The 13137-nt window shown below is 43.2% G+C and overlaps 2 protein-coding genes across 3 annotated transcripts; one reads left to right on the forward strand and one right to left on the reverse strand.

Annotated features, from left to right (window-relative positions):
* The first annotated feature begins 358 nt into the window (after positions 1-358).
* Positions 359-6769, forward strand: LOC123063011 (dolichyl-diphosphooligosaccharide--protein glycosyltransferase subunit 2). 2 transcript variants are annotated; one of them, XM_044486716.1, is made up of 19 exons: positions 359-642; positions 821-1013; positions 1097-1186; positions 1307-1363; positions 1475-1544; positions 1635-1699; positions 2387-2441; positions 2778-2905; positions 2989-3104; positions 3208-3277; positions 3699-3800; positions 3919-4008; positions 4107-4255; positions 4627-4738; positions 4821-4904; positions 5583-5663; positions 5736-5960; positions 6138-6260; positions 6339-6769. In XM_044486716.1, exons 1-19 carry the CDS (start codon positions 503-505, stop codon positions 6453-6455), a joined length of 2067 nt encoding a protein of 688 aa, XP_044342651.1. In that variant the 5' UTR covers positions 359-502; the 3' UTR covers positions 6456-6769. The 2 variants fall into 2 exon arrangements, with proteins under 2 accessions (XP_044342651.1, XP_044342650.1); XM_044486715.1 differs by having other exon boundaries at positions 6138-6769.
* Positions 6770-7778: 1009 nt separating this feature from the next.
* On the reverse strand, positions 7779-12555 carry LOC123063012 (ABC transporter B family member 26, chloroplastic). The gene is made up of 18 exons (XM_044486718.1): positions 11908-12555; positions 11698-11822; positions 11148-11190; positions 10997-11041; positions 10769-10891; positions 10581-10684; positions 10335-10389; positions 10178-10248; positions 9993-10095; positions 9668-9878; positions 9486-9559; positions 9284-9340; positions 9117-9191; positions 8914-8988; positions 8548-8829; positions 8401-8465; positions 8268-8328; positions 7779-8138 (listed from the first exon to the last, which is right to left on the reverse strand). Exons 1-18 carry the CDS (start codon positions 12292-12294, stop codon positions 8058-8060), a joined length of 2037 nt encoding a protein of 678 aa, XP_044342653.1. The 5' UTR covers positions 12295-12555; the 3' UTR covers positions 7779-8057.
* Between the last annotated feature and the right edge of the window lie 582 nt (positions 12556-13137).

The following is a 13137-nucleotide window of genomic DNA, read 5'->3' on the forward strand; positions in this document are numbered from 1 at the left end:
GACAATAAGGACGGTTGGATTAACGCGGACGGATGGCCTAGATCTATTGGATCTGCCTCTTTAGGTCTTTTTATATTGATATATATACTCCGTAGATGATATCGATATCGATATAGATAGATATAGTAGATAAAATCCACTCTTTATTGAAAATTCAGTGCGTTTTTTTAACCTACCCTGCAAATTTAAAAGTTTGATCATTTTTATGAGATGCTCTGACGTGTGTGTTCGCACCTTGGCTCGGCAGCCTCCATATCCGACGGCCTACGGGACTTGTGTGTTGAAAAGAAGTTTCGAAGAAGCCATTATACGAATCTCAAAGCAGTTCACCGTCCGGAGCCCAGACGTCGAGGCGAGGCGAACGACCCTGGGGCAGGCCAAATATTTCTAGTCGTCCCCTTCCCTCAGCCTCAAGCAGATCTGGCCACTCCCATCCGCCCAGTCTCCTAAACCCCTCCCCTCCCCCTCCCCTCTCCGGCCGGCGCCGCCCGCCACCGCAGCTATGGCCTGGAGGCTGCCGCCCCTGGCCGTCCTCCTGCTACTCGTCGCCGCGGCCGTCGCCCCCCTCTCCTCCGCCGTCCGCCCGGTCTCCGAAGCGCACAGATCCGTCGCCGCCGAGCTCTTCGCCGCCTCCCCCGACGAGTAAGTTCCGTAGCCGCTCGCCAGCATCACCGTCTCCCCTGATCTCCAGCTTTCGCCCCTCGTGGGCGCAATTAAGGACCTAGTCCGGCTCAGATCGATCCGGCACGGGGCTGCCCCCTCGAAATCTCGGGTCATGGCCACGTTCTAATCGCTGGTTTTGTCTGTGAGCGCTGTGCAGCTTGGAGACGACGTACGAGGCGGTCAGGACGTTCAAGATACTCGGAGTGCAGAGGGATAAGGGCCTTGATGGCAAGGCCTGCAAGCTCGCCGCGGATAGGCTGTCTTCGTCCTCGTCGCCCGCCAAGGATCTGTTCCACGCGGTCCAGATCGCTGGCGTTCTCGCATGCAGCGTCGATGCCGGTGTTTACGATGTGGGTTTTAGCTCTGGAGATCTTGCTGCTTCTGCTGGTATTCACCTGCTTGATGGTGTTCTGAGATTCGTTCTTCATGGCAGGACGTCGCGTCGAGGCTTAAGGCGGTGATCAAGGACACCAATTCGCTGCTGGAGTTCTACTATTCTGTGGGAGGGCTGCTCAGCCTCAAGGTTACTCCCTCTAATGCACTTTCAGCTTGATGTTTTTATTTTAATTTTTTCCAGCACTGCTGTTAGTTGGTTGTCTGAATTTTATCTGGTAGATGATAAAGTTGTGTTGATTTTTTGCAGGAACAAGGCCACAGTGTTGTTTTGTCTGATGCCGATAGCACATTTCACGCAATTAAGGTTAAAGCAGTGCAATATGCTATGCACTTTTTCCTTGTGTAGTTCTTGCAATCACAATTTTGCTCAGCTGTTTAAACTAGAGTTGTCTGATATATATCTTTGTTTCTATAGGCACTTAGCCAAAGTGATGGGAGATGGCGCTATGACACCAACAGTGCTGAATCCAGCACATTTGCTGCTGGTAATATTTTTTGTCTTGCGACCTTTTCTGTTTTTTGCTGCAAATCAAATGTATCAGGCACTGATGTTTAGAAACACTGTTCTGCAACAGGTATAGCACTAGAAGCATTGGCAGGAGTTGTTTCACTGTCTGATGCGGAGGTTGATCCGTCTATGGTGTGTATATGCTCTCTGCTTGTACTTGAATTACTTCATTAACTTGTTGTACATTTATATGTGATTATCTTCCTTGAATGTAAGAGATGAAGAAGTCGGATAACTGTATAGTACATGTTGTCTCACAAATTCTTTTAATGGGGAGAGGGTTGAACTGAATGCCAGTGAAAACCTTATACACAAGCAATGCTTGTTACGTTGTTATCTTCCTATACATAAGTAATAAAGATGTATGGGTGAATATACACTTAAATACTAGTATATGTTATGAAGTATTGAAAACAGGAAGAGCTTGATTTCAACACAAAAGAGAAACGGCTATATAACAAGTTGTTTATCCCTCAGCTTATATCATTCTAATTACATCTCACAACATCCATTCATCTGAATTACAAATGCACATGACATGATCTATCATCCTAAAAGAGTTGCAGCCATGTCTCTGTATGTGCCATGCCCTTTGGTTTATAACAATCTCAAATCAACTAGGTGTTACCATATCATTCTCGTGTATGTGTACGATGTTCTGCTTTCCTTCTTGGCTCATACAATTTGTTGCCGAATGCTTCTTCCAAGTTTCAGTCAAATGTGTTTGTTCTGAATTTGTTATGCGCGCCATTTTTTATTAGTATATCATTTGAAGTTTGCCACTATTGGCGGTCCTGATTTTTATTACTATGTCATCAGATTGGAGTCGTTAAAAATGACATCGTGAAACTATTTGGCACAATCAAGAGCTATGGTATGTTCTCTAACCGTCTTCTTTGTGCTCACTGAAGATGAACATTTGATTAAATTGCTTTAAGACAAGGCGCTGGTAGACCAGGCATTTTTTCTATTTTATCAACTTAAACTCGACCAGAGTTCTCCAGGAGTCAAGGTGCCTGGTTAACACCTCGTAGGAGCTTAGTTACCAAATTGCTAAATCTATGGCATACTGAGTCGCATGTTTGGATAGTTAGCAGTACTATTTAGTTAGTGTGTTTTGATACTATTCCATTACGATACGAAGAAACCACTTGCAAGTGAAAATGTTCCTCTTACTGTTGATAGCTTCTTATGATATGTGTTTTCTCAGATGATGGAACCTTCTATTTTGATGAGAAGTATGTTGATGGTTCTGAATACAAGGGCCCTATAACAACTTCTGCTTCAGTAGTACGTGGTGTCACCTCCTTCGCTAATGTTGTTTCTGGGAAATTGAACGTAAGTTATTTCATTTCATTTTGGTGTTTTTTCATTAAATTTATGTTAAGCACCTCCCATAACCAACAACACTCAACCCACAGATCCCTGGTGAGAAAATACTGGGCTTGGCAAAGTTCTTTCTTGGTATTGGGCTCCCAGGTAGTGGAAAGGATTGCATTAATCAGATTGAGTCCTTGTCGCTCCTGGAAAACAATAGGTAAGTTTTCCTCTCTTTTTTAGCATTCTCGATAAACTTGCGCCCCACATTATTATTAGTCTCTGTTGCCCTGTGATGCTTATTTCGTTTCTACAACATGCAGGATCTTTGTTCCTTTGATCCTTTCACTTCCTTCCAAAGTACTGTCACTGACCTCCAAAGACCAGCTTAAGGTGATTATCACATTCTAGTCTCTTTGATTTTGTCTGAATATAATGATAATATTTTTTGTTTGTCCATTATATTATTCTGCATTGTAGTGTAAAATAGTAGTAGGCATATCGATATTGCACTAATGATTGTTACTGTGAGCAATTCTATCTCTTGCAAGCACTTTCTGTATTCATTAAATGTTGTAGACTTGAATTTATCTTGTTTCGATACAAGCATATGCATCCTATGTGGTACTTCTGTAGTTGCAATTTAATAACAATAGTGTCTGCTAAAAAGATGTATATGGCGTGTGTGTGAAAATTGTACCACATTTAGCTGCAATCTTGCGCTGTATTGCTTTTGAGTTTTGACGCATGTTGTGTTTAGCGCAGTGTAATTAACTCCAACTCGTGTTCCCTTGATATATATTATTATTTTCAGGTTGAAGTAACTACAGTGTTTGGTTCTGCGGCACCTCCGCTCAGAGTGGATCTTGTGCAAGTCTTGGGCTCTGATTCCAAGGTCATCACCACTGACAGCAAGGTACAGAGTTAGATTGGTGTTTACCTCTTGGAACTTATTTTTTCATTATAATAGTTCACCATTGTTTTGTCCGTGTTTTAGCTACAATTCCCTAATATCCATTTCCTTCTGGTATCAGGAACTTCAGTTTGACCTCGACAACAATGTTCATTACTTGGACATTACTCCATTGAAAATAGATGTTGGGAAGTACTCGCTAGTTTTTGAGGTACCTGTAAACTTTATTAATTTGTTTGATATATACACATAATGTAATAGACTAATATTACTTTACATTACTGATGTTTTTGCCCTTCGATCTTCAAGATTACTCTTCAGGATTCAGAACATGAAACTGTTTACACTACTGGAGGGAGAAACACCGAGTCTGTCGTTGTTACAGGACTGATCAAAGTTGACAAGGCAGAAATTGGAATTTCTGAGAATGATGCTGGGAGTGCGGAGTCTGTCGAAAAGTAAACTCTTCGAACCACTTGATTCCATGCCATTAGAAAAGCATGTTTTACAGCAACATTTTAAAGATAAACTAACTCTGACACCAACACCCAAGTAATTGCAGCCTCTATATCCTTGATCACTTTAAATTAGTTCATTCTCATCTGGAATAACGAATAACACTTCCTAACCTGTTATTATGTGGTTCTTCTCTTCACATCTGACATTTGTTTGAGAACATATCCTGCATTGTTTCAGTCATGTAGCTGAGTTGTGATGTTGAACAATATATTAGTTGAGTTATGTGAAACTTGGAATGGAAGTTTAGGTTCTAATTTCATAGCAAAACGGCTTATTTTGCATGTCTCATTTCAAATCCGATTCATTACAGGTTAGATCTGCTGAAAGATACAAAAGTTTCTCTCTCTGCGAACCATCTGCAGAAGTTACGTCTATCTTTTCAACTATCTACACCACTTGGACGCACATTTAAACCTCACCAGGTCACAATAACACTCCATTTTCTTTCTCAAATGGCACAGTACTAGTTCTTTTCCTGACTTGATTTAGCGAATTTGTTGCCAGGTTTTCTTGAAGTTAAAGCATGAAAGCAAGGTTGAACACTTATTTGTGGTGCCAGGTTCTGCGAGGCAATTCAAAATTGTTCTAGTTGAGTAACCTACTCCAGAGTTCGTTTTGCTCTTGTCATTCTCTCGGCAAATGTTTCCATTAGGTTTTAGGTTGTCCATTATATTATCCAGAAAAACACATACACCGACAGAGGCTTTTGACATAGAAGGTACTAGCTAGGTTATGTAACTTGTTTTCAGGAGTTCTTTGATTCACATGATTCTGAAAAACGCAGGATTCTAGTGGCAGGTCCCTAGAATATCCTTCGATGCTGGACACCGTAGGAATTGACACCAAAGTGTGTTAGACTACATTATAGGGGTTACACGTGATGGAAAATTTCATTTGAAATTGAGTACAAAGTGGCCTTTCTATTCCTACAAATCAAACAACCTTTTGTAGGAAGCTTTAAGAAACTCTAGGAAGGAAACTTGTTGGCATTTTTGTGACCAAGTGAGGTTTGAACAAGATTATCCAGGTGCCAATACATTTGAAATTAACCTGTTAAATATTGTCCAGCAAGTATGATGGTGATGGTGGACGCATCTTCCTGTTGTGCTTGAATTTTATGATGTTACTGTGGTCAGATGTGGAGATGAAGTACCAAAAGATCACTTAACATATCTTAATTTGCATGTTTTTGCTGCCTTTCAGCTCTTTGAGGGTTCCAGAAGAATCATAACATGATTTCTTATATGCTTGTTCAATATATTGTAGGATTTTCTTGGATTGGTAGAGAAATTTTACTACCTTTCGGGAACATATGACCTCGAGCTTTCAGTTGGTGATGCTTCAATGGTATGTTGCCACATTTATAACTCTACAGTTCTGTTTGGTTTAGCCTTGCTGATTATTCTTTGTCTGCTTCAGGAAAATTCGTTCCTACGAGCCCTTGGCCAATTGGAGTTGGACTTGCCGGAGGCCCCAGAAAAGGCCCCACGTCCTCCGGCACAAGCTGTTGACCCGTTAGCAAAGTTTAGGCCACAGAAGGAGATAGAACACATATTCCGTGTGCCAGAGAAGAGGCCACCGCAGGAAGTCTCCCTTGCATTTACTGGCCTCACGCTCCTCCCTTTCATTGGGTTCTTGATTGGGGTGAGTCAACAATTCCTACTCTTTCTTTATTTCTTCATTTGCTATCACACTTCTGTACTGGTTTCTCTAAATCAAAAAAGTTGCTGAGAGTATCCTACTCTAAATCAAAAATGTTGTTGAGAATATGCTTATTCAACATACTGATGATAATAATGTGCTTCTGGCATTTACTTGTAGCTTATGCGTCTGGGAGTCAACTTGAAGAACTTCCCTTCCCTGCCAGGACCAGCTGCATTCGCATCACTCTTCCATGCCGGAATCGGAGCAGTACTGTTGCTCTATGTTCTCTTCTGGGTTAAGGTTAGCATCTTCCTTGTGGTGAAACATATAATTGCACTAATAAAAGTTCTGCTCACTATCATTCTTCTGTCGGAACAGCTGGATCTTTTCACAACTCTGAAGTACCTCAGCTTCCTCGGCGTGTTCCTTGTGTTCGTCGGCCATAGGACCCTTTCTCATCTTTCCAACACGGCAGCAAAACAGAAGACTGCTTGATGGGAAGATGCGAAGAATGCGTGATCATCAATTTTCGGGCAGTGGCAGTTGCTTGGGTTCTGCAAATGCTTTTGCTTGAGATCCTGACCGAGTTCTTGCGCAACTTGAGTTTTGAGGGACAACTGGGTGTCATTTTGTAGTGGGTGCCAAGAATCCTGGTACTAGAGAAGTGGTAGGACCTCACCTTCATGTTTTATGCACCGATGTTTACTGAAGTGGTAGGACCTCACCTTCATGTATGATGCATTGATGTTTACTAAATAGGCTGGATTTGTTAAACATAGAATTAATAAGATCATATTCTTACTCAAAAAGTTAACTTGTGTTATGCCTTCTGATTTACAAACTCACAAAACCAAATCCATTCCATTTGAACTCCCCAACGAATTGTAACCATTACATTCCATCTAATTAACCCAAGCAAAATGGGAGCAGAACCAATCCATAATTAAAAGTGCATCGGCTGCATTTTAGCCCAAACCTAAGAATGGTTTAAATGTATTTTCAGGATAACCTATACATGCGAGCTAACAATTGTATCATCAATTTTCGGGCGGTCACAGATGCTTGGGTTTTGCAAATGCTTTTTGCTCGAGACCCTGACGAGTTTTTCTTGCGCAACTTGAGTTTTGAGGGACATAAAGGTATCATTTTGTAGTCGGTGCCAATTTTCCTGGTACTAGAGAAGTGGTAGGACCTCACCTTCACGTATGATGCATTGATGTTTACTAAATGGGCTGGATTTTTTAAACATAGAATAGATTTTTTTAAACCATTCTTATCGGAAAAGGTTAACTTGTGTTATGCCTTTTGATTTACAAACTCACAAAACCAAATTCCCCAACCAAACACGGAATTGCAACCATCACATCCCACCTAATTATCCCAAGCAAACATAGGAACAAAACCAATCCTGACATTCCATTCCACTTCGATCCCAAACCAAACACGCCCTAAGATAGTTCAAGTGCATTGGCTGCATTTTGGCACGAACCTAAGAGCACTTTAAATGCATTTTCAGGGACAAACCCAACAGCGCTTTAAATGCATTTTCAGGACCAACACGGCTGCCCCACACATGTGAGCTAACAACTGTAACAAAGCAGAGAAATCCCATCTTCAATATCACATAGATCTTGGTACTTTGAATATACAAGTTTCTATCAAAATCCAAGTAATTGTTCACACCAGTTAATTACAAGATTCTGATGGTCTGAGGTCCAGAGTGCCTATATATATATATATATATATATATATATATATATATATATATATATATATTTATATATAGTTACAGGTTGCATCTGACATTGTGTAACTAAATGAATCATGTATGAACTACTCAATTTCCTTAAACCTCCATATACACCCGTCCGGATACTGTCTATCTTATATTTTTTGCGGCAGAAACCGTTTTAACTTAGCTTGGTTAGTAGGCATCTGTGGATCATTTGCACCCGGTACTTTGAGGAAACCTCAATTATTTGACCAACCAGGCCGTGGTCACTCGTAAAGAATACACCGATGACAGACGCCTCCCTCACCTGCTGCACCACTTGGAAAAAATACGGCGTGGACTAAACCACCTTCTGTGATTTCAGGCTACGGGAGAGCATCATTTTGTCGCTGCGCTAATCTTGAATACAATCCATCCTGCTTGACAAGGTCGCTGTGCTTTCCGTCCTGCACAACCATACAGAACAACTTAGACCATGTTTGTACACAACACTGCAAGTCTTGAAAGAAGTGTTCTCATGCTAATTTTAGTGTAGACTTCATGTTAACACTTTGCAACAGCAGTTGAGAACATACCTCCACAATACTGCCATTTTCCATCACAATGATTCTGTCAGCCGCTTGAATCGTAGACAGCCTAGAACAAATAATGGCGTTAGCTCGACTCTCCGTGTTCAAAATAACAGGCACCGGAGTAAGCACACATTACCTGTGAGCTATGATAATCACAGTTCTTCGAGCCTTAGGATCAGTGCTAACTTCTGTGATGACACTCTATAACATGGCAGAGAGAAAGATTAACAATCTACTCATAAGTACATTTTAATTGCACAGAATTTGTTCATGAAGAGTTTACCTTCACATAATGTTCACTCTCGGCATCAAGTGCACTAGTGGCTTCGTCGAGTACTAAGATGGCCGGGTCCCTCAGAAGGGCCCTTGCAATAGCGACGCGTTGCTTTTGGCCTCCACTAAGAAGAGCATCGTCGACAATGGTGTTATAACCATCAGGAAGAGCCATTAAGAAATCGTGAGCATAAGCCTGTTTTGCAGCCCACTCAACTTCTTCCTGGCTAACTTCTCTTGGGCAGCCATACTTAATATTAGAACTAACATCCATCCGGAATAGCTTAGGCTCCTGCATATAACAAGTATATATGCTGTTAAATACAACAAAGATTCATCTGGCACGACAACTTTGCTGGGTTTATTGGATCCGAACCTGTCCCACAAAACCAATTCTTTCCCTGAACCATCTGGTGTCAAGTTCGCTGAGTGGGACACCATCTATTAATATCTGCATTAGTCACAAATATAACTTCAGAGTTCAGACCAATAACTAGTCTGTTTCAAGTTCAACGTGTCATAGCAGCAATACTGGCTCCTGGAAGGGACAGAAACAATAGCAAGGTCGAAATAGCTTACTTGCCCATTTGTAGGTTCATATAGTTGAAGTAGTAGGTTAACTATAGTACTCTTGCCACTTCCACTAAGACCAACCTTTAAAATTAGAAACCATATATGAACATTCAGATACAGATCAATACTTGCGAAAATTCATATATATGAAAGCATCAGCCTGTATATCTTACAATTGCAACTACTTCATTTGGATTGAGTGTTAGATTCAGTCTTCTCAAAATTGGTGCCTGCACATTAAGGGCCACATCAGAACCCAAAACCCGTACTTAGTTCATAATAATCACAAAGCACTCAAGCTTTAGGATGGACCCTACTATGTGTGTGCTCATAAATCATAACAGAAAAGCATTTAGAAGGAAGGCGTTAACATACTGAAGGTCTTGAAGGATATGAAAATTCTACATCTGCATATTGAATTCGTCCTTCCAGCTTCTGTAACCTGAGGCCTGCAAGAATGAAATGCTTTAGACTACCGAACAGTTGCACATCCTCCCAATTAAAATATCCAAGCACAGAGACTCGAAACTAATGTGTCAAGTCAAAAACAGTCTTGCCTTTAGAGGTAAGCTGCCTGCTAGGCAAGAGATCCATCAACCGGAAGACTTTTTCACTTGCTCCAACAGACTGCATCAGGGAGGACCAATTGTCTCCAATCCACCAGGTAGACAAAATCAGCCACTCGGCGTACAGTGTGAATTTTGTCAGTTGCTCGGCAGTGAACTTCCCATTCATGATTGCTATTCCTCCAATCAAAACAGCAACAACCTACACAAAGCTTATTTGGAAGAATACTTCATCAGTAGCGCAATGAGAAGCATACACAAAAGCCTTATATTTTTAATATAGATATTAACAAAACTGAACAGCAACATCAAATACCTGAGTAGAATGGTACAGATAATTCAAGCTCAAGCTCCAGCCTCCATAAGCCATCGTCTGTCGAAAGCTCACATCATACAGCTTATCCAGCCACTTCGCATACCTATGAAAGTACAACAGGCTTTATGACGTGCATAGTGTTATCTTTATGCTATATAAGAGAGAAAAATAGGTAGAGTGATTGCCTTTTGAACTCTTGCTTTTCCGTCCCATACACTCGCACTGTTCTAACCAAACTTATCGCTTCTTGAGCAACCTGATTTATAACATAAACATTGGGTGAATCGCTGAAATGTTGAGCAACCTTCTCAAATAGACTTCAATTAAAGGACATAAACTTACATTATTGGCACTTGCAGTGAACTCTTGTGCAAATTTAGAGGCCTTTTTCTGATACCTATAAAACAAAGGTGTCATGATGATTTCTTTCACATGGCCAAAGATGCAAAGCAACAAAATGTGGAAACATGGGAGAGGTATTTTGTCGCATTTACTCAAGATTGCTGCGCACTAGCAACATAATAGGGAAAGGAGCAAGTAGAGAAAAGGGAGAAATAAACTACACAAGAAGTGAAAACAAGTTGTTACCGTCCATGAACTAGCATAATTGTCGACAATGTCCCACAAGTAAGCATAGTGCACAGTCCAAGAGGCCATGATAAGATTAGAAGATAAATCAGTGCTCCTATACCCTGAGACAAAGTAACAACATGAAAAATGAGCTTTTCAAGCTACTGGTGAGTATTGTATGCTCAGATACTAAACAACCTTTTCACCTGAAGCAAATTGCGTGAAATCAAATTAAGATCATTGCCAATAACTCTAGACACTTGCTGGCAGTCAGAACCAAGCCTACTTGTCAAATCTCCGACAGTTTCTTCATCGAAAAACGCAATATCCTGGCACAATATACAATGGAGTTAAGAAAATTTGCAGCAATTCAAAGTAAAGGTATTATTTGCACTAGTACTTCAGGCAACAATATTTTCCCCTTCTGTTTTTACCTGAGAAAGGATGGAATCAAACAGCATTTCTCTCATTCGTTTAACCTAAGAAAAATAGTTGAGATAATGATTGTAAGAGCCTGATCAAAACCAAAGGGCAACCTGGAAGGAATAGACTTGTTAAATTACATAAAATCTAACATGGTTTTACCAATATCATGTTGGCAATACCAAAACAGCAGCTTCGCACACCACTGCAAAAGGGGGACACGAGCTAAATAAGCAACCCAAATATAACTCGCAAAAGCATGCTTAAGGCAAACAATTTTAGTTCTGTGCAGATTGTCTCACAAAACTCCTTGTTTTGATGTTTGCAAACTTGTTTGTGCACGTGCAATTGTCCATGATGTACATTGCAGAAATTAAGTTTTTTGTTTCACAGCGATCGTACTGATTCTGTCACAGCATTCACAATGTACAATGTTGAAATTTAAGTTTGCGTTTTACAGTGATCCTACTTATACTATCCTTCACCCAACTGGAAACATCTCAGTCCAAAACATTTCCCTAATCCTAGATTGTCCATTACCAGCACATTTAATTTATTTATTTTTGAATCCTCATGTAATGTAAAGTGCCGGTAAACGCCTAAGTGGTCTGCTTCACTCGAAATGCGATGAAAACAGATAGTTGCGCAGCCATAGTTTGTAGTGTGACCCTATACACGATATGAGCACAGTTTGAAGGAAGAGATAGCTGACCTAAACACTCCGGAAATCATACACAGAACAACCAGAAGCTTGGCGTTCCGGTAGAAGACGGCCCCTCCATTCTGCGCGGAGAAGATGGAGGCCGCGAGCAGATGGGGGATAGCGATCTCCGCGAGCTGCAACCACGACCACACAGCAGTCAGTACCACACCAACCAACGAAAGCTTATCCGAACCACGCGGCCGAGGCAATCCGCATTACCGCGGCGCAGACGAGCGACGCGAAGCCGGCGAAGATGACCCATCGGTCGTTGGATACGAGGGCCCACATCCGGCTGAGCGCGGAGGCGGCCGTGGCCCCGCTGGCCTCGGCGCGGCCGGCCCCGCCCGCGTCCTCGTCCTCGAGGCGCCACCAGCTGCCCCCCGGCAGCACGTTCCGCAGCCGCCCGATGAACTCGCCGGCGTCGAGGCGGCGCCTGCCGAGCCCGCCGAACTCGCCGTTGACGGTCGCCGCCGCGCGGATCCTCGCGGCACGCAGCCGGAGCCGCAGCCTGGGCGGCGGGGCCCGCAGGCACGGCCGCCAGGGCGCCAGGCCCAGCGACAGCCCCGCGGGCGCCGCGAGGAGCAGCGCGGCCGGGGCCGGCGGCATTTCTCCCTCCTCCCTCCCCCTTCGCGCGCGCGCACGCGATCCGATTCGGAGCGCGATTCAGGCGGGGCAGGGGGCTATTTTGCGCTGCGTTTCCTCTCCTTGCTTTGTCGTGGCCCTTCGTAAACCTTTTTTTTGTTCGCCTCGTGTGCGTGCGTTCGCGGCGAGATGATCCATGCGTGGGCCGGCGGTGGTGTGGCCGTGGAATTTCCGACCCGTTTTCCAGGCTCCCTGGATCGGAATTTTCTGGTCGAGAATAATCGAGTTTGGATTGGGCTCTCGCGCGTCACGCGGCCATGCGAACGGGAGAGAGAGAGCGGCGAAGCAAAGCAAAGCAGCTGTTGACTTGTTTCTCCTCCGGCTGCTGGTGTGGCGGCCGTGAACCACGTGGAGTTTCGGCTGCTCTCTTCCCGACCCGCCCCGCACAGGTTCTGAGAAGCTCGTGCGCTTTTGCAGAATCGCACGTAGTACTACGTGCCTGCACGGCTGCACCTGCACTATAGAACGATCGACCTAAAGGGGCGACCTGCACTATAGAACCGGAATTGGAACTATCCCACCCGTGACCCGTGCGAAACGTATGGGCCTCTTCATTCTTGGATGGATGAGCGCAGTGAGGTGCGAGAGGTACGTACGTCTGGTCTGGGTTAGGTTTGGCGATAAGCACGAGCGACTGGACACGCCGCAGTTTTTTCGACAGAGCATAGCAATCTGCATTTTACACTACCAATTTAGCTCCTTGCAGAGTTTCTGTTACTAGGCCAAATCAAGACTACATCCCAGCCCGCTGCTGGGTTCTGTTACTGCAAAGCGTAGCTCTGGCTTGCCTTTTGCGCGCCGCTAGTG

This window comes from Triticum aestivum, chromosome 3A (genome assembly GCF_018294505.1).
Source record: "Triticum aestivum cultivar Chinese Spring chromosome 3A, IWGSC CS RefSeq v2.1, whole genome shotgun sequence".
In the NCBI taxonomy this organism is placed as follows: Eukaryota; Viridiplantae; Streptophyta; class Magnoliopsida; order Poales; family Poaceae; genus Triticum; species Triticum aestivum.